A 21,553-nucleotide genomic window follows, 5' to 3' on the forward strand; every position below is an offset into this window, starting at 1 on the left:
GGAAATGTCTGTGCCATTGGCTGGTGTATGTCAGTGCCTTCTAGGCTTTGTGTGTACAGCTGGAAAAGGCGGCCAAGGTCCCTGCCCTTGGGGAGGCTATGTTCATTTTGGAGGGGAGAAATAATAAACAAGGGAATGTCAGACAGTAATGAATTCCAAGAAGAAAAATGACACAGGGAGATGTGATTTTTTTTTTTAAGTACTTGAGCTACTTGAGGAGGAAGTCAGAAAAGGCCTCTCCCAGGAGGTGTCTTTTAGCCCAAATGACACTGGGTGGGATGGGAAGAGAGAGGTTGAGGCAGAGCAGGCCAGGCAGAAGGCAGAGTGTGCACTCCAGGGGCAGGACAGAAGCAGCTGCAGCTCTAAGAGGGAGCAAGGAGCCGTGGGAAGGTGTTGCTGTCAGCAAAGCAGGTGGTAGGGTGGCCCTGTGGGCTCTGGGTCTCAGTGTGATGGGACAGGGAGGGATGTGAGGGGGATGAGAGTTCTTGTTCTTGTGATTGCCTGGGCCCTGTTATCCACTCTCACCTCCATGGGGGGCGGGAGGGGACAGGGCAGGCAGGGCAGGAGGGGTGGGGGGCAGGGTAAGGAGGAAAGAAGTTCTTCTGTTTCCTTAAGATGGTGAAGAACCAGGGTTGGGCTTTGGCTGCTGGTCAGGAGCAATGGAGTTGTAGCTGCTTTGGGTTTCAGGTGGCCCTCAGTGGCCTGGGGGTGCCCATTTTCAAGATATTAACACCATTTCCAGTTCTGCTCAAAGACCAGCGGGACACTGGCATGGCTGTCTGAGCTTGCTCTGAAAGGTAACCCCTGCTCTAAGTGAAGACCTCGGTAATGTGCTGAGAGTCAGACAAGAACTTTTACATGTTTCATTCCACCTTTCCTAGGAAATCGAAGAAAAAAACTTCCGTTGGATTTAATTAGATAGATAACGCCTGTAAAGGGTTTTTTTATTCAGTTTTACCTCTGTTCCTACAAATATGATCAAGGGACTGTTTTTTGGATGGCTGGGGTGATGTGGAAAACCATCACCGAAGCAGAAATTCCCTGCCCTGAGGGAAATACACTGTTCCTGGAGTGAAGCTGGTAGGGGAGAAAAGAGTTGGGTTGTTTGGTGTCTGAGGAGACCTTGGTTACTCCACGGTGACGTGGCTGCTGTGAATAAAGAAAAGGCTTTCTGATTTAAGAAGCTTGGAACCTAAAAGTGGGCCTCTTTGGGGCTTGAGGCTTTTCCAGCGATTCTGTGGTAGAGATCCAGCCCTGCGTCCCCACCCAAGCCAGGCCGAGTTCACAAGCACACCCAACCGAGTCTGGAAGTGTGAGGAGGATGATCAGGATATGGGTCTCTGGGAGGAGCTGGAGGCTTCTCCTCCCTTTGTCCATAAGACCTTGTTCTTCATGCCTCAGCACCTAACGTGTGCCCTCAGGTCCTGGCTCGGGGAGGGTATGCACGTGTGAGGGGCCCCTGAAATAGGGTTCCTCACCTGGCCTGGTGGCCTTAGCTCCTCTTCCCAGTTCGGTCTTGATGTTCTTTTTCTGTCAGAACTGCTTGGGCCGACCTCTTGCCACTGCAGCTGCAGAAGAGGTGTTCACCTCTCGTGTCGGCCTCGGCACCACCGCCGTTTCCTAAGACCAGCTGTTGGGTGATGGCTGTGCATGTTCCTGTCTGTGCGTCTCTGCGTTGGCTCTTCCCTCCACCTGCATGTCTTCTGTCCGGTGGCTCACTCTCTGCTCTCCTGTGGGTTTCTCTTCCAGAAGTAGGGCCCAGCCTCACTGCCATCCCCTCACTGAAGCACAGCCAAGCCCTTCTCCATTCTCACTCTTCACGACACGTAAATTACCTGTCATCACATAGTGATTGTATTTGTTTATCGTCTCTCTCCCTCACTTAGAATGTAAGCCCCCGAAGAGCAGGGATTCTTGCTGTTTTATACCCCAGGGCTTAGCATGTGCCTGGCACATAGTAGGAGCCACAAGTGAACAGCAGCTGGCCACCCGCTCCCCACCCCCACAGGACTCTGTGTGGTACAGTTTCAGCTGGGGCGCCTTTGAAAATCAGAGTAACATGTTCAGTGAGACAGGAAATCAGAAGTTATTCCCTATGGCTTCCATGTCCAGGAGGCTCCAAGTAGCTGTTATGCACAATCCTGACATGGGAACCGTTGCTTTGTTTATTCTGCAAGACAGTTAGAGAGTGTTTACATGGGTTGTGGAAGGGCTTTTTACTAGATGTGTGACCTTGGGCAAGTCACTGATGTTTTAAGATCATAAAGATCACTGTAGCCTCTATTTTACCTCTTTGGTAAAATAGAGGCTATAGTATGACTTACCTCATAGTGTTGTTGTAAGGATTACATGTGACACAGCTTATTAGAGGACTTAGATTAGTGAAGGGCATTTGATACTGTGAGTTATCACTAGCCCTGGTCTGCATGTACTTGCATCTGTTACCACCCAAACAAAATTGCCCCCATAACCTGACATTGTTTATTTGTTTGAACACAGGGTTCTGGGAACTCATTTATGTAGCTAGCTGTCCTTAGTGTTTATAGGGGATGAGGCCCAATCAGACATCAGGGGAAGCAAGTTCTGCTCCAGAGGAAAGCATGCTGGCCGCGCCCTCCTACACAGGGACGGGCTAGGCTTGTCCTGGAGTTATCTGGGGCTGTTTGGAGAAAAGCACAGCGGTCAGGGTTGAGAACTGCTGCTCTGAACTCGAAAGCGATGTGGTTAGGCTCCTCACTGGGTCTCTTTCTAAAGGTATGTTAGCTCCACAGAGTGACTTTGGCATTTTAGAAACATGTGATGGTCATTGCTCTGTTCCAAAGAGAAGGTTTTCTTCTGGGCTGGGAGATAAGCTGAGAGCTCATTTGGTCCCTGAAGGGGGCATGTAAGGGGGACGATTTGTGGTATAGGCATTGAGCTGGGAGTCGTGTGTGCCAGGCTGCCCTCTCCTAACAGGGAAGACGTCCTGGAGTCAGGTTGAGGAACCTGGGCGACAAGGCGCTTGACCTCTCAGAGCCTGAGTCCTCTTCTCTTCTATACCAAGGCCTAAAATGCCTGACTCCTAGTCCATGCAGCTGGCTAGGTGTAGGAAAAATTCAGCGAACAGCCCAGGAACTCCATTCTGGATGCTTACAGATTCCATAAAGCACTTGATATTATCAACAGGCCTAGATATGCTCTTTTTTTCAGATGTGCTGCTGAGAAATTTCCTTGAAATACTGGTAACAGCCCCTGAAGCAGCTCGGGAACAGCATTCACTGCTAGGCACACGTTGGGAGTCAGAGCTTAAATCCGTACTTCTAACCGAGGAGAGGGCGTTTTGTCAGTGAGGAGCATCGGAGCTCCTCTGTCACTTTGTGACGATCATTCAGCTCCCTGTCGTGACCTGGTTTGGCCCTTGGCGACAGCTGCAGGTGAAGGGCACATGTGAGTGTAGGTGTAGGTCCAGGTGAGTTACCCACTGTGGGTGGCTTTAAGAATTCAAACGAGATAAAAGCAGTGAGAGTCAGTGGCTGCGATGTTTCTGGGGTGCATGTCATCTTATCTGACATCAGGGCACTTGTGGCCAGTATCTTTGAGTTCTGAGGGTAGAAGTCACTGGACCATTTGCATTTTAAAATAGCATTTAATGCCTCTGTGCTTGTGAGAGTAATGTGAATGCTTATGTAAAATTGAGAGCATATGGAATATAAAGCTATCAAAAGCCCTGGACTCACCAGGCAGTCACCTGGATAGGCATGTTTTCTTTCAATACGAAAGGAAAAAAGTTCATAACTTAAGCAGCTCGTTGAATCACTGTTGCAAGGTAGTCCAACATGAGATAAACGATACTGCCAATAAAACACGTGAGGGCAAAATGATACCACGTCCATCTTTGTAGCCTTACAAATAAAGACAAAAAATAAAATACTCCTTAGGGAGACCTCTTCATGGACAGTGTAGATGCCTGACCACTGTGCTGTACACCTGAAGCTGATTAATGTGGAATGTCAACTATAATTAAATATACACAGAAGGTGCCAAAAAATGTACACACATTTTAAGAAAGAAAAACTGTATTAAAATTGTAATACTCAATATATACTGATAGCAAAAGATAAATACATGTCACGTTTGACTTCTGCAATTACAAGAGGTGCTCAAAGTGGTTACCATCAGCATCCAGACACTTCTGATTATGGCGAACTACTGCTTGAGCAGCGTTGACCAAAGTGTCTACTTGTATACATTTTTTTTGGCACCTCCCGTGTGTGTGTGTGTGTGTGTGTGTGTGTGTGTGTGTGTATTCATGGGATGTGGAGTACAACATAGGGAATAATCAATGGAATTGTAATAGCTATATACGATGTCAGAGGGGTAGTAGATTGGGGGAGGTGGGTTATCACTTTGTGAGGGGTGTAAATGTGTAACTATTACATTGTTTTGTACACCTGAAACTAATACACACACACACACACACACACACACACACGCACACTTCTTATCCTCAAATCCAGATAAATTTGTATTTCCTTCCAGTCCTTTTCTAAAATGCAGATAGATAGATGTGTGTGTATGTTCATTTTTTAAAAATGGTTTATTTTATATACAGCTTTTTAAATTCATCTTGCTGTATTTCCTCATGCCATTATTTTCAATGCCCATACCTTTTCCTTTGTCATCATCCATTCAATTAATATTTATCTACTTCCTAATATTAACAGCTGGTGGTGAGAAACACAGACGACAAGACCTGCTCTCTGCCCTCCCTGAGTTTCCAATCTAGCCATGTATTTCATCTTACGAAGGAAGGGACCTAATGTAATTTAACCTTTTTGTTGGGTATTTGGGAAGTTTCCAGTTCTTATCTATAATAAGTAGCACTGTTCTCTTTTATAACTCTGCTTTGAATGTCCTTGTACGTAATGAATGGAGTGTGTTTTGATCAGTACTATAACTGTATTATCTTTCTGTGGAAAGGTCACTTTAAAATCAGTTTAAAAATGTTTAACTGATGAAACTTGACATTCCTGGCGGTCGATGGGAATGAGAGGTTGGGGTTAATTCTTTTTTCATTAGCACCTTCCTTTCTCATTAACTGGTTTCTTTGGTGCCTCAAAGCCAGCGCTGTTGTTCACACTCTGCCTCTGGGGGCGGCCATGGTGAAGAGGGATTTGCATTAGGACCAAGCACCACTGTAGATGATTTCTGGCCGTTCAGATGGTAATCCTTGCTCATTGCACAGTTGGTTCTGTGCCAGTGAATTGTGGCAGCTGCACCTTAAACATACGAGTAATTCTCAACCATGGCTATGCCCAGAATCCTTGACGTGTGGCTTCTGCATGTTCTCGCTGAGTGCCTTGAGGATGGGGCTTGGGAACTCAGACTCCGCAGGTGAGCCTGACGGACAGCAGGCTGGACGACTACTGCCTTAGAAACATGTCCCAGGGGAGTGGGGTCGGGAGAGCATAGGCCCCAAGCACAACCTTTGTCCATAATCCCTCGAATACTGATTGACTTCATGATCTGGGCAATCAGGGTTCACTCCCTAGTCTCACAGGTTTACTTGATAGGCCTATAAACCTTTTTCCATGAGCAGGACCCCTTTTTCTCCTCAGATCCCATCTGTGAAGGAAGGTATAGACTCCAGCTATGATGGAAAGTATAGTTGGCTGTGTATCTCGTTGGCTGTCTTGCTCCAGGATGTGACAGCATCTTTCAACCCTTCTTACCCACTGATGTTGTGGATTCCTGGAAAGAAAAACTGGCAGAAGCTTTTAGAGCACTTGTGAGATTTTGTTGATCTCACCCTTTATCAGAGAACTTCTAACATGATGGAAACCAAAGCTTGCTATCCTCAGAGGGACTTTTGAAATGTTTTCAACTACTTTGATCTCATCTTTATTGTGTACAGTTAAATTTTAGGAACACAGAATTGTGGTAGTAATGTTGGGATTAAATTTTTATTGCTAAGACTTTGAAGCACAAACACGATTTTAAAAGCTTGTTAGTAATTGAAAATTGTAATCCTGCTGAGGACACCTTTTACTGCTATAATAACTGTAAAACAGTGATAAGTATAACAAATATTATATGGGAATTTTGAGGAATATTTTCACCCTCATTTGTTTATTAAACTCTATAGAAAGTATTCTCGAGTATATAGTCTTTTTGGATAAATGGGTTATCATTAAGACTAAAAGAGAAACAAAAATACTCCGGTATTAGTTTAAAATTGCAATAAAATCCTTAGTTTTTTAAGTTCAACTAAAATACAAAGGTGAGGCATAATTTCATCACCCAGAAAGGTATACTTGATGTAGCTTTATTGGTGGGAAGACTGCAGTTCGTTTACTTGTTGGTTCATTCACTTACGTAACACACGCTGAGTACTGTAATGTACTCTGTGTCAGTTGGTAAGGATGTGTAGATGGTCTTGTCATCAAGTATCTTTTATCTTGTCTTAGACTGTCTTGAAATAGTGACTCCAATAGCTGCTTCAGTTAAAAATGAACGTTTTTCTTTCATATCGGGAAAGAAGAAAATGCCTACCTCGGTGACTGCCTAGAGAGTACCATTTTCATTTTAAGGCAGAAGGGATGGAAAGGCAGATTTTAAATTATTTTTCGCGTTGGAGTTGCTTCCAGAACAGTGGCATCAGCAGGTGTTGAGGGTGGTTGGGATATGATTTGACATGGCAGCTGCCCAGAGGTTCATCCCTGGTAAGTGTGTTCAAAAGCAGTAGGTCAGACATGCTTGCTGGCCAACAGGTCCATGATGGTTGTTTAGAGGCAATGTAGCATGGTCCATAGGGGCCGTCAGTTCTGGAACCAGCCTGTGGGTATGGACTCTGGTCTGCAATCACCTGGCACAAATTTCTTAACCTCCCTGTGCTCGTCTGTGAAATGAGAGTGGCAAAAACAGTATGTGCATCACACTTCCTTTCTTGGCAGGGTCAGATAAGTTAATCTGTGAGAAGCGTTTGAGGACGGTAGCTGACACGTAGCAAGAGCTCAGAATGGTGATGACAGACTGGTAGCCGTTGTCAGTAGGGGTATTGGGTGATAGCTGTGACGGCGAATGTCAGCATCCTTCCTCCTCCTCATGAATTCTGTTGTACCATGTCAGAGTCACAAATCTCAGCGAGGTGGGGTCAGCAAGAGATAGGTCGCACTTACTGGTGCACTGTATTTTCAGAAATGAGGAGGAATATTCTAATGCTGATGTGACAGCTTCGTTTGCTGCCTAAGGTGCGCTCCACCAATAACTGTGGGTTGGGGATTCTGTCCAGTAGTCCTGTTGCCTTTTGACATTGTTGCAAAAGGTTACCAGCCCTTGAAGTATGGCGTCTATTTGTAGCAATGCCTCCAGTGGCTCAGTGAATGGAAGTCACACGTCATGCAAGTTCAGTTAATGGCTTCTTGCACTTCTGTCCCATAACCCCTCTGTCTGAGTTCTCCCTTATCTCTCCACAGAGGGAGCATTTGGGAAGCCAGGGGTGGAAAGAACGGGCCTAAGTTAGTGGTTCTCAAATGGGGGAAATTGTGTCCCCCGCCAGGGGACTTTGGCAATGTCTGCAGACATTTTTAGTTGTCACAGTGGGGGTATTGCTACCATCATTTAGTGGCTAGAGGCCAAGAATGCTGCCAGACACCCCACAATGCACAGGATAACCCCCTACAACAAAGAGTTATCGGGCCCAACGTGTCAATAGAGTTGAAACTGAGAAACCCTGAGTTAACCCAAACACAGCCAGGCTTCTGTGTCTGACTAACTAGTGAATAATAGTTAAATGGCATTTTTACACAGAGACCGCCTGCTGGTAATACAGGCTCCAGGTAAAGAGGCTGGAGATGGGGGAGATTGATATCCTTTGTCTGAGGAGTGGTTTCTCTACTGAATAGAGCCACCTCTCAATGGCAATGTGGCCCCCATCTGTGTGGCTGGCCTCTGGCAATTTTCAGAACTCTAGAGAACCAGTCAATGATTCAGTGTAAGAGCAAAGCTGGTCGCTGACTCCCGCTGTCATGCCAGCTAATGATGTGCCAGGGACAGACTGAGTCATGCCGACCGTGGGACTGCCGCCCTCGGAAGAGAGTGATCTCATGACTCTGGATAAAGGGATAAAGCTTTGCATTACCCAGGGGGTGATTTCTTTTGGAAGGATGAGAACATATTCCAGAGGATGGTGTGTGTGTGTGTGTGTGTATATATATATATATATATTTAGCTGATAGGTATGTATTATTGCCTACTATGTGCCAAGCAGTGTTTAAAACATTTTATAAATGTTAACTCATTAGACCCTCATAACTATCCCAAAGGGGCAGACCTATCATTATCACCCTTTCACAGATAAGGAAACAGGAATGGAGAATGAGGACTCAAACCCAGGAATTTTGGCTCGAAAGTCTGGGACCCTAACCCCAATGTATGGCTGAAAGACTGAGGCTTTCTACCTTGGCTCTTGGCTTTTGCCTGGTCCCAGTGAAGCATCAGGGAATTAGGCAGGCCTGAGTCAACTGCCCGTTCTGACTTATTATCTGTGTAACCATGAACACGTCACTTCATGTCTATGAACCTCAGTGTCCTCATCTGTAAAATGAAGTCATATCTACCTCATGGAGAATGTGGAACTAACATATGGTTTCTTCTATACGTGTGTGGCACATGATAGGCCTTCAGGAAATGTTAGCTTCCTTCTACCCTTCTTCGTTATAATCATATGTTTGACCCTTTTGCTCTCATGTTGTGGCCAGCTTGTCTGACTGCCTGTAGGTGAGATACACACTGAGAGCAAAACATAGGCCTGGTCAAATACTTGTTAGAATTGATGAGTGAACAAACTGCCCCAGATCTTAGCATTGTGAAGAAGTCTGATGTTTGGGCAATGATGAAATGATGCCACGCACATCAAGCCAGACTTTCAGGATAAGGATGTGGGTTCTGTTTCTATTTATAGTTTTTAGTCAGCTCCAGGGATGTTGTGTGTAAACCACGGAGAACACACACTTCCATGTTAATTACATACCCACATTTCTGTTCTGATGAGTTCCCCTTTCGACCTGGCAGAATAGGGCAGCTCGGGTGCATCTTAGCCAAAGTTAGTTGGCTGTACTCTGGGGTGGGTGAATTAACTACCATGATTCCCCGAAAATAAGACCTAGCCAGACCATCAGCTCTAATGCGTATTTTGGAGCAAAAATTAATATAAGACCTGGTATTATATTATATTTTATTATATTATACCTGGTCTTGTATTATATTATACTTTGTCTTATATTAAAATAAGACCGGGTCTTATATTAATTTTTGCTTCAAAAGATGCATTAGAGCTGATTGTCCGGCTAGGTCTTATTTTTGGGGAAGCATGGTAGATGTGTGTTTCCTTCCTGGCCAGATCACAGTTCCTGCTCAGAGCAAGTTTGCTCTGTTCCCAGCACAATGGAAGGTGGCAACTTCCCATTTGTCTCACTTCAGGACTTGACTATATCCTGCTACTACATTGTGTACTGTTCCCATGGCCCATTCCCAATTCAGTTCATAAATGAGTCTGGATTCTGTTCCCATGGACGGCTATCCTACTGTCCTTCTGCCTTTCCCACATGTACAAGTCAGTCTATCTTTCTTTGATTGTGAATTTCCAGAGGAAAAGGGTTAAGTTCATCTCTGTGTATGCATATGGAATACCTTGTATACAAACTTAGTAAATGCTTATATACATGTAAAAATATGACTATTATTTGTGCAAAAGGAAGTGTACTACTACCATGTTTCCCCGAAAATAAGACCTAGCCAGACCATCAGCTCTAATGCGTCTTTTGGAGCAAAAATTAATATAAGACAAGGTACAATAGAATAGAATAGAACAGAATAGAATACCAGGTATAATATAATATAATACCAGGTCTTATATTAATTTTTGCTCCAAAAGACTCATTAGAGCTGATGGTCCGGCTAGGTCTTATTTTCAGGAAAACACGGTATAACTGACAGATACGTAAGAAAGGGAACACAACTCTTAAATGTAAGTACCACGAGAGAATACCCCAGCGTTGAGAGCAGTGCCTGGCACATAGTAGTTGTTTGATAAATATTTTTTGGACAAATGAGTAACTCCAGTCTTGAGGTATTTTTCTAAATCTGATTATAGTTACCTGGGTTATCTAGCATGTTTGGAAACCTGGAACTGTAGCTTTTATTATTACTATATGTAACCAATAGAAATAAAGACTTGGCAAAAAAACTTGGGACATACTTGAGTTCACGGCACTAAAAATAACGATGAACTTGATCCCGAAGCTACTTCAGGACTTTGTTACGCTTTGGGGTTATGATTCTGTGCGTCAGTAACGGTCACATTATAAGAGGAGGAATTTAATAGAGTGCTTTGGTAGGATGCTAAGTAACATGGAGTTTTCTCTATCAGCCTAGTAGCTAAAAATACGTTTATGTCATTAATTGCCCAACTTGCATCCCAGAACAGACCAATTTGTTTTGTACTTTCTGGGCCACTTGAAGATGGCCCCTGTCATCTTTTAAAATAGAGAGTTTGTTAGGACAGGTCTTGGGGCAGTACTTTTTTTGGACTGTACCCCTTTTTATTCCTAATCTCAGAGAAAGAGAGAGCATGTGCGTTGAACAAATACACAGTGGCCAAAGGATTTTTAAACTATCTACATTTTCTTTTACAGATTTGAAGAAAACTCTTGCTGTGTTGCTGGATAATATTTTGCAGCGCATTGGCAAGTTAGAGTCGAAGGTGGACAATCTTGTAATCAATGGCACAGGAACCAACTCGACCAACTCTACGACAGCTGTTCCCAGCTTGGTAGCACTTGAGAAAATTAATGTGGCAGGTAAGAAGGGCGATTCTGTGCCCTGACGTGGTGGAGCTGAACCCTGATTTGAACTGGGAAAAGAATAAAGAAGCGCAGTGGTTGCTATTGTTATAAGCTAAATCCCATAAACTTGGTATGGCCTCTGTAAAGCTAAACTTTTAATTTAGTTTTGAAGAACATGTTAAAATGCGGTTACAGTCTCATGATGTGTGATAACTGGTGGTTTCTGTGACATATTTCACGTAATGAGCTCCCGGAATTCACTTTTAATGAGAAGACTCCTAGCACAGATAAGTGAAATATAGAGATTACCTCGGAAGCTCATGCCAGTTAGAGTTACTTCTTCTCCATTTTCATCAGACAATTTCAAAAGTCTATTACATATAATAGATTCTCTCCTCCCTATTGTTAAAGAAGAGCCACCATTGTAGAAAATGTCTCCTGCATGTATATTGCAGAAATATAAATTCTGGAAATGGCACTTAGGAAATAAATGGCCCCTGCCTGATCTTGGGTTGATTCTGTAGCCACTCATGGATGCCTCATGGATGGGAACTCACTGTGTAGTTCCCACTGGGATTCATTTTGCCTGGTCCCTTCTTGAAACTGGAATCTTGCATGAAAGAAGAGATTTAAAAAAAAACCCAATCATACACAACATGTATTGCCCACAGCTCCCCTTGGACCCTCCATCACACTGCCCTTGGGTCGGCCTCTGGGTCTCTGTGGTTGAGCCAGGGCTTGCTGTTGTTTGGCAGACGACTGTGGTTTCCTAGGGACCCAGGGCAAAGCAAAGAGCTAGAGGATTAGGGTTAGGTACTTTGGGTGAATCCTTGTGAATACTCACTCATTCAGTGCCCCTGGTAGGTGGTATCCAGACTCCAGTTAATGGATAAAATAAGTACCTGGGTTACTTTAAAAAATTTTTTAATTCTAGTTTAGTACACTTTGCTGGCTGGTTTCTCTCGCCTCCTTTCTTAGAGAAATTCACAGACTTAATTAGGAGAGATTCCTTTCCCACCTCCATTGTCAAAACATTTAATTGTTTCACCTTATGTAAGTTTGCTGTATTACCTGTGTGTTATGTTCTTTGCCCTTTAGCAAGTTTTAAATTGCAGATTATATTTCTAAAACTCCAAAGTATCTAACCAAACAAAGGTATTAAAAATAACTTTTAATTACAACACAGAGGCAGGGTCGTCTAGGCCATAAATCCTGCCTCGCCTGCAGTTTCCAACAGCTTCTGTAATTAGATAAGAAAACCTCCCACTGTGTTGAGTGCTTATTAATAAACAGAACCCAGGCCTCTCCAGTCTCCACTCCTCCACCCCTGTCCCCAATATGAAACGCTATTGAAAAGGTCCTATCTGATTTCATGGCAGTTCTGCATTCTCGTAGTTCTGGAGGTGGGTGGGGCACTCTGCTTGTAACTTTGCTGCCTCCCACTGCCTCTGTCCTGCAGGAACTATGTAAATATGTCTGCTGTCATTCTCTTCCCTGATAGATCTTGCTGCTGCTTCTGGCTGTCCTGTTTGTGAGCCATGCTCCTCAGGGAGACTTTCCCCTCTGGACTCCAGGGCCCCGGGTACAGAAGCAGGGGTAGACCTCAAGGAATGACATGGGAGGGAGTTGGTGGCAACTTCTTTCAAATGAGATCCCAACCCTGTGTATGGAGCCAGCTTACTCAGTTAAATATCTCTTGAGTACATTCTCTGCACCATTGGCTCTGAGTGCAGCTCCTTTACATATGCCATGGGTCCTGTGTTTTTACTAATACTTAAAGATCCAAAGTATTTTTTTTTTCTCTTTTGGGGAAATGGGAGAAAATTTAGAATTATGCCTTTAATAATTAACCTCATTCTCACTTCTTTGTATCTTTCGTGCGCGCGCGCCTGTGCGTGTGTATGTGTGAGAGAGAGAGAGAGAGAGAGAGAGAGAGAGAGAGAGAGAGAGAGAGAGAGAGAGAGAGAGAGATACACTTCATGCATTCAAGATTTTTACTGGCAAATTAGGAGAATATAACATATATGTAAAATAATAAACTGTGGTTACTGTAAGTGGGGGTGAGTGTGGAAGGCTCCTCGCAGGAAGGTAAACGTTGAGGTAGGCAGGATTGCAGCATAAGGGCCTCTTGGAGAAGATACAGACTAGAATTTGTGACCCAGAAAGAAACTTGGTAGGAAGGTGTGGAAACTAACATTTAGCAATCATTTGGTAACACCAGTTACTGTTTCTGACTCTTGGAGGCACATGATTTTACTTAATCTTCTCAGCATCCCTGAGAAGTAAGTGGTCTCACAGGTTTTACTGAGTTTAATTATTTGGGAGAAGGGGAACTTGGGTACCGGAATCCCCTAAGCTCAGTGTAAGACCTCCTAGAGCCATATAAAGAAGAGATTATGTTCCTTCCATCTTTCTTGCTTCCATTTGTAAATTATTGCAAATGTATGCATCTGGGAAAATGTGCTATCATTTTCTTAGAGGTTCCTAGAGAGCTGACGGTTTTCCTGGGAAATTTAATAACCTTTTTAATAAGGAAGTTGTTTGTTGTGTTTTTTGTTTTTTTTTTTTTGTTGTTGTTGTTTTTTTTAATGTTTGAGGGTCTTTTCCTTTGGTTGACCTGTGTATCAAAAAAAAAAACAAAAAAAAACTCATCCCTCTGTGTGCGTGGGTGCATATGTGTCCCTTCCCTAGATACTGTGTTGGCCACAGTGGATGTCAATATGAAATAAAGAGTAAAGGCAACCTCTTTTATTTCCCCCAGAGGTTGGAGGGTCCTTTATACCTTTTCGAAGAGCCAACATATATTTTGTATTTGTCATGTCCATAGATTAGCGTGCCAGAAAGAAGGACAAGAACGTAAGTTCGTCGTCCTGGTTCACTGTCAACTCTTCATTGCTTTCGTGCCCCTTTCTGGTCAGTGGCCGAGCTGCTGGTTCTCACACCGCTCTCGCCAAAGCAGGAGTGGCTCTGGAGCCGTGAGCGAGTTCATTTTGATTGGATTCCAATCCTAGTGGAGTGAACTTTTTCTTTCTCCCTCTCTGCATTAAGACATGTGGTAATTGCTCAGAAATGTTCTCCCTGGTGTGTCTTTACTGCTTACTCTGGTGTCTTACTGCTCATGATGTTTCTGATTGCTTACTGGTGTGTCTTATTGCTTGCTGATATATCTTCTGGTTGGCTGTAAACTGCCTCTAAATTGGGCACCACAGCAGTTGAAGAAGGGCTTCCTAAATTTATTTTCTTTTTAGGGACATTTGTGTGTGTGTGTGTGTGTGTGTCCTCTTTCCTTTCTCTGTTTAGCTGTGTTCTATGTGGCTTTTACCCAAAATGGCTTTTCTTTCCAAATTTATCACTCTTGGGCTTTTTCTCTTATGTGAAAGTGAATGTTCCCCTAGGGAAATTTAGGGGGAAATGAACTTTATTAAAATGAAGAATCAGATTGAACTGCATTTTTTAGTTTATCTTATTGAAGAGGAAGGTGAATCAAAAAAAGGAAAAAACATTGTTAAAAAATCCCCACCTTTCAACCAATCACCATTTGTCCAGGTTTTCTGCCCTGAAAGGACCTGAGTGTGCCTTTGTCAAAATTACCTACTTTCAGAACAATACTTAAGTTTTTTTCAGATAGACCGTTTCTGCTTTTGTCCGGATTTGTGGAGTGAATAGGATTGAGTCGATGGTTCTTTGCCATGGACTAATGTGGGGGCAAGGTGAACGCAGGGATGAGTGGTAGTGAAAATGCCTACCTTCCGAGAACGGAAAACATCTGCTTTTATCTTTGTTTTGCCCACAGTGTCTTGTTCAGAGCCGACCTGTAGAAGGTACTCTATAAATCCTGCCCTCATGGACTGAATTACGGAGGAGAGCATTTGGCTTTACTTCTGAAAGGGGTGTCTTCTTATAGTTTCTCTTAACTTCATTTCCACTTATGGGGATTTGCTTGGAAGTGGGACTTGGTATCTCATTTCCCGTTTTAAGACTTCAGCAGACCCCACCTATGCAGCAGGACTCTGTTTTTGTCAGTCATGGCTGAGCTTCCCGTAGGTGATTCTGTGCAATGGAGTCTTCGTAGCACGCGATGGTTACAACTCTAGATTGTAATGTTTGCACAACTCTGTACTGCACAGCGAAGGGAAAAGGAGAGTGCGGGCACGTGCACAGGTGTGCTCACTCCCATTCATTTATACTCTTCAAAACCCAGTCGTTGTCTTACAACATCAGCTGAATAACCAGCCATCACTGGGCGTTCGCTAAAAGGCAAAACGTAAACCTAGCATCCCCTTTGTGTTATGACTGCTTACAATTGCAAGGCCAATTGGGAAACACAGCCACAAAATCAAAGGTGCAGGCACAATTCAAGTGGCTGTTTTCTGATATTTAGTCCAAATTGAACATTAGGCGGCCCTGCATTGCCCAAACAGCAGTTGCAACATGCATCATATTCTAGTAGTTGGGTTTGAAGTGTAGTGTATTTGAACTTGGATGCTGTTCTCAATAAAAAGAACCATAATTGTTGTTCTTACTATTTGAAAATTGAAAAACGTCCCTGCTGAGTTCCAGGGTTTGCATTGGGAACTGCAGTTTCCCCCCTTTTGTGCTGATAATGAACCTTGAAATTAAGTTGCACCTGTGCTGTTTCATTGCTTGTGTACCCACATTATCACTTGTGTTGCAGTAGCACCTGAAGTGTCCTACCCCCACCCACCAGTGACTCAGCAGGTAGCTTTCCCGGGGTCAGGTATTGGCCAGACAGCGGCACCCCAGATGCTGTGGGGAGACAGGAGAAATGAAACTGCGGAGAGTTCTCTTTTTAATTGGAGCAAGAAACAAATGTGTTCCTCCTAGCTACCTGTCACTTTCTGTTTCATTCTTTGCAAGGGCAGCAATAAATATGTGGCTACTTGTCAGAAACAATTCTTTTGGTACCTTCATAGAAAAATGTATGTCATTATTGGTATAGTTTTCACTTTGTGTGGTCAAAGGCACTTAGGTGTTTATGATGGAGGAGGAGGGCAGGAGGAGGAAGAGGGAAAAAAATACAGTTCCGGAGAAGTGATGTCGACCTTTGGGCCTGTGTATTTATAGCACTGAATCTCAACCAAAGACGATGCTAACCCCACTCCACCCTTGCCCAGGTGACACTTAGCAATGATTGGAGACATTTTTGGTTGTCCCAGCTGAAGAGGTATTATTGACATCTAGTGGCTAGAGGCCAGGTATGCTGCTAAACATCCTACAGTGCGCAGGTCAGCCCCACAACAGAGAATTATCTGGCCCCAAATCTCAATTGTACTATAGTTGAGAAACCCTGATCTACAAGGTTTTGTTGGAATCTGGTATTACCACTTACGATTAGGGCAGAGAGATGACTGAGACGTTGAAATTTCTTTATTGGCCAGCTGAGACCTAAAGTCTCCTTCCTTCTTCCCAGCAAGACTGTTCCCAAGTCCCCAAGCCTCCCCCCCCAACCCCACCCCCGCCATCTGAGCTTTGAAACTGATCTTCGAGACCTCTAAGTAAGAGATTTTATAAACTCCGAGAAGACTATTTTGGGATCCTGACCTTAAGAAACTCCTTTCCTGGACCCAAATCAGTAAAATTTTGGCAATCTGTATTTTACTCCTACTTAGATAGGAGGTAATTATTTTCATGAAAGAGCCACTAATTTCAGAATAACAATGGCAAAGTAGTCTGAGAGAGAGGATTTAAATTAAAGTGTTTTAGAAGAAATTTTATTATTTTAAGCAAAGTATGTAATTATCAAGACATGAAAGAGTAAATGAAATAAGTTAAGGAAAACAAGACAGGCCCCAAAGATCTACTTTACAGCGTGGCATACCCTACTCAGCATATTTAGAGAAATATAACAGATGACACTGGAAAGGTAGGTTGGGGTATTTGTGAAGAGTTTTCCATATAAAACTAAGGAGTTTCTATTTTGTTCTATTGGCAGTGAGGCTGACGAGGGTGAGTAGATGAGACCTGTATTTTCAGAGTAAAAAACTAATGGCCATTTTGAAGTGGGATGCTTTCGAAGGGGGTCATAGTGGAAGCCAGGTGAGAGAGGGTTTAGTTGACTCAGGTAGTTCAAAACCTGAAATTGGACATGTGCGTGAGACCCATGTCAGTGTGGAGTTGGTGGACCATGGGAGAGGGCGAGGGAGGAGCTGTCTTAATGATTCTCAGGGATAGAGTTTCAAGGACGACTGGGTGACGCATTTATTGAGGAAACAAGCCAGAAAAGAAGCAGGATTGTACAAAGACAGTAGCCACGTGTTTAGGTGGATTTAGGGAGTGTGAATGCTTTTCTGCAAGCCCTGTGGTTGGCAGTAACAATTTAAAGGCAGTTGGAACGTTGGCTCGTAGTGCTCAGGAGATGAGGGGCAAGGAAAGATCATACTTGTGCAACCAGGCTGCCCTGGGTCAAATCCTGGTTCCACCACTTCATACCTGTGTGACCTTGGGCACATCTCTGAACCTTTCTATGGTTGAGTTTATTCATCTGTAAAACCGGAGAGATAATAGTAGTACCCATTTCATGGGGTTGTTATGAAGAGTCAATGAGTACGTGATTAAATGAGAAACATGCCTGGTACAAAGTCAGTATTATATGAGCATTTGTTCATTACCACTTAAAAGCTACACGTTGAAACACTGATGGATATAAGACTGAAGATCGCAATACTAGTTATTAGAATATTGCCACTGACAGTGAAAAAGTTAATAACTAGTATATGTTTAGTGACTTATAAATTAGAACATATGTATATATAATTGCATTTGAGTGCTTTAGACTTGAAGAAATTCCCAAATTGACCTTTTTTGTCAGTACTCCGAGACCTTTATTATCAATACTTAGAGGCTTAGCAGGAAATCATGTATTTGTCTAATCACTTGGTTGCAAGAGGCAAAACGTCTACCTCATATTACCTTAAGCAGAATTTGGGACTCATGTAACAACTGGAAAGTTCAAAAGCTGACGCTGAGTGCAGCAATGTTGGATTCAAACATGGAAACTGTACTGCCTTCTTCATCAGCTTCATTCTTACACACCATCTCTGTACCGTGGTGGCAGAAATGGTCCCAGGAGCGTCTAGGTTTCTGGCAGCACTCTTGGGGTGGGTTCTGATCAGGTTGGCTTGGGATGTGTGCCTATCCATGATCCAGTCACAGCGCCATCCTAATTGGCTGGGCCTGGATCACTTAGGTTACCCCTGGGATTTCGTGATGGGGGAGGGTCCCTAAAGAGATTTTGCGCAAGCAGATTAAATACGTATGACTATTAGAGACCCTTGTCACATTATGGTTTGGATTCCCAAAGTCATCCTAAGCCTGACTCTAACTTTTCTCTCCTTGAGGGCTCAGAGGGCAAAGCTTCTGGGGTGCCAACCTTTCTGCCCCATTTGAAATGCTGCTGTGGCAGAGTGTGTTTCAGCCCTGCTAGGAACTGTCCTAGCCCACAGCATGCTGTCCATGCCCTTATACATGTATGTGTTTTTTGTCTGCAACCTGGAATGCCCTTTGTTTTTCGGGCTAACTCTTATTGTCTTTTTCAAAACGAATCTGAAACACTATTCCCCCTAAGAAGCCTTCCTGACGCATTCCCACCCCAGAGGTTCTGGTGGCCTTGCTTTGTGTTCTCACGACTGCTCTGTGTATCCATGGAACTTTCCATGCTTTGCCTGCCTCCATAGTCAGGCTGTAAGCTATCAAAGGCATGGGCAAAATATCCTATTTTTTAAAGGAAATGCCTTTTAAACCCAGTACCTCACTGGGAGCCTGGTAAATTGCAGGTTCTCAGTACAGTCATCCAGCTGAGTGTGCTCCTCGCTCTTCTAAACACACTCCTGGTCAGCCACTGTCCTGGAGCCAGCTGTTACCATGATGGTGATGGCCACACTCAGTTCTAGATCGGCACGTCTGCCATTGGCCTGCTTTGGCATTTGACTGCTATACTGTTTAAAGGAGAAATGCTTGTGCTTTACAAGGCTTTCTGAAAACCCTCCATCATAAGATCATTTCTTTTGTAATTTCTTGGTGGCTAATTATAAAAATGTAAGTTAAGATTTAAAAAAAAATTGTAATCAGCTGTGCTGTGTCAGAGGTTGCTCTGAATGAATAGTTTTTTGCAGAAAAGAGGCTGGGCACCCACCACTCTTACTACCTTCATACTAAGTACTGACCCTTCAAGGAACACACAGCTTTTTCACCTCACAAAGTGAGAGTGTGTGTCCCTATGGGGAATGCAGCTCCTCCCCAGCCGTTTGAAGGGAGACAGTGGGAAGAACAGCCTCAGGGACGCGCACTGTGAAACTGACCTGGAGAACTTGGGAAGAATTTACTGTTGGTGTGAAAAGACCTGTGTTCAGGGGTGTTCTGTGGAGGGGAGGCAGGACATACTAAAATCAGACTTGTTTGTTTTAATCAGAAGACGACAGATCCCACTTGCTCTCATTTGGCTTAATGAGATATGTGTATACAGTTGTGCTATCCACTTACATATGGTATTAACTCAATAGATGTTCAACAGCTACAGCAGAGCATATGCTTTCTTGCAGACGTTCCCTTGTCTTTGCCATTTTGTCTTTTACCTTGTTTCCATTGACACATATTTCAATAGACTCATTCTAGAGCCTGAGATTTAAAATTTCAGAAAAATGTTATAATTAAGGCTGTTCTCATGGGGGCAGGGGAATCTTATCTGTCTGTGTTGTTGGAAAGGTTTTTAGGTTTGTGGGGTTTTGAGGGATTTTATTTTTAAGCTGTGCTTTTTGACTTTGCATATCCATAGCTTCTAAAATTAGGTGACCTACATGAAAATCAGGTGCTAGTTTTTGTTTTTCCCTTCTCATTGTATCTCAGAAAAAGAAGAGATAAAGCATATGGGTGAAGGTGGTCTGATATTCTTTGCTGAGTTTAAAAATTAAGAAAAGAGGTATCCAATTAGATAATATAATTAAGAGGGATTGGAGTGTCCCTCAGTTCGGAGCAGCAGAACTAACCTTCGTTGTGGTCTCCTTTCTCTGTCCTTCCTTTGCCTGGACGTTCAAGTGTCATGTGCATGGTCACAGCCCCCAAGTTCATTGCTGTCAAGCTGAGGACCCGAAGCATTTGGTAGAGCCGGCAGAGGGACGATGTGTCTGGGGCTGACATTTTTATTTGCTTGTCAGAGTTGGCCAGCTACGCCATCAGTTGGTTTTAAGCTGTCTTGTTGTTTCACGTTGGTGAGATTTTGGAGTCAGCATTTATAATAGGAACTTTCTCTTTATGTTAGTGCCCGTGGAGGTGGGTTCTTGAAACAGTCATTAGGGAAGAGCCACAGTTGAACATCAGATGAAGGGTCTGTGCTAATGTTTCCCCTGTTAAACAGCAGCCATAGGATTGTGGTTCATTCAGAGACAAGCTCTAGACCCTGACCACGTGGGTTCAAATCCCAGCTCTGCCACCTCATAGTCGTGTATCCTTAGATAAACCCAGTTTTCTCATCTACAAATGGGGATTAAGTACCTGTACCATGGTATTCCTTTGAGGACTATGAATTAATACATGGAAATCACTCAAGGCCAGGCACAAAAACCACTCCAGGCCCGAGCTCAGTAAGTTTCTGGCCACTGGGACATGCACTTCTTAAGGACCCAGCTCTGGGTCTAACCCATGGGCCAGGCATGTAGCAGATGGTCAGTTCTTGATGAGTATGTCAACTACCCAGTCCTAGTGCTATATGGTGTAGAGAAAACTGGATCTAGGAGAGGGGATTTCTCCAAGCCACTCGACACTCATAGGCTGGACCTGGTCTCCGACATCAGACAACCTTGAGCAGAACCCCTGGCCCTGAGTTCCCCACTGTTGGTGTTTTACTTACCATTGCAGGCCTTACTCTCTGTACAATGGAGGTGATGGCAACGCTTGCTTCATGTGCCGGTGAGGGTGCCATGAGCTGATGCATACTGAACACCTCACAGGCGTCTGACATACACTCACCTAAAGACCCTGCCCTTTGTGGTTCATACTTTGTTAGAAGGGAGGGGCCACAAATACAACACGGAAGCACTGATGTGTCTTTCATACAATCAACACTGCCTGGATGGTGCCAGGCCTTGTGTCAGGCAGTGCAAATGCAGCCGGATAAGAAGCTAGGGCTCCTGTTGTGAACGTAGGGATTACCGCGTCCCTATGTGGAAGAGATTATTGGCAACGCTCACCATACCTTTCTTGACCCTCAACCTAGAACTTCATTCAACTCTAGTCCAAGATGACCTGTTGGTTTTGCCTGACCTTTTGGCCTTGGGAATGCCTTTTACACTCAGTAGCCATCTGGGGATAAGGGTAGGAAGGCCCTTATAGGAATTGGCACAGAAGGAAGTCCTGTTGTGCAGTGGAAGTCAGATAGCCCTTGTCACAGCCACCTGAAGCAATCTGGAAAGTGTGCCTGACCCCTCACTATACCTTCTCCCTCAGAGTAGGGAAGGGAATTCCTGTGCTGTAGAGCTCAGCTCACCAGGGAAGACAGTTATTAACCTGTCTAAACTTTATGCTAATAGAACTTACTCAGTAATTGCTTTCATTAAATATGGTTCAAGTTATAGCAAGAGTAACAGAAGAACAGAGTAAATATTGAAGACTTTATTTCAGGGTGCATGAGGTTGGGACAAAGAGAAGATTAGCAAAAGCTGAATCTGATGGTATCTGACATCAAAATACAATGGACTGCTTGGCTGAAGTTCCAGCAA

The 21,553-nt window shown here is 43.8% G+C and overlaps 1 protein-coding gene across 8 annotated transcripts in view; it reads left to right on the forward strand.

Moving 5' to 3' along the window:
• MGAT5 (alpha-1,6-mannosylglycoprotein 6-beta-N-acetylglucosaminyltransferase) overlaps positions 1-21,553 on the forward strand; it is a 323,438-nt gene that overhangs the window by 125,920 nt on the left and 175,965 nt on the right. For all 8 annotated transcript variants that reach the window (XM_019731135.3, XM_019731136.3, XM_019731137.3 and 5 more), the window contains one exon: positions 10,674-10,838. In XM_019731135.3, the coding sequence (XP_019586694.2) occupies positions 10,674-10,838 (165 nt within the window). The remainder of the gene's footprint in view (positions 1-10,673; positions 10,839-21,553) is intronic.

The sequence above is a fragment of the Rhinolophus sinicus genome, chromosome 17, assembly GCF_057876585.1.
Source record: "Rhinolophus sinicus isolate RSI-liver-muscle chromosome 17, RSI-T2T, whole genome shotgun sequence".
NCBI classification, from domain to species: domain Eukaryota; kingdom Metazoa; phylum Chordata; class Mammalia; order Chiroptera; family Rhinolophidae; genus Rhinolophus; species Rhinolophus sinicus.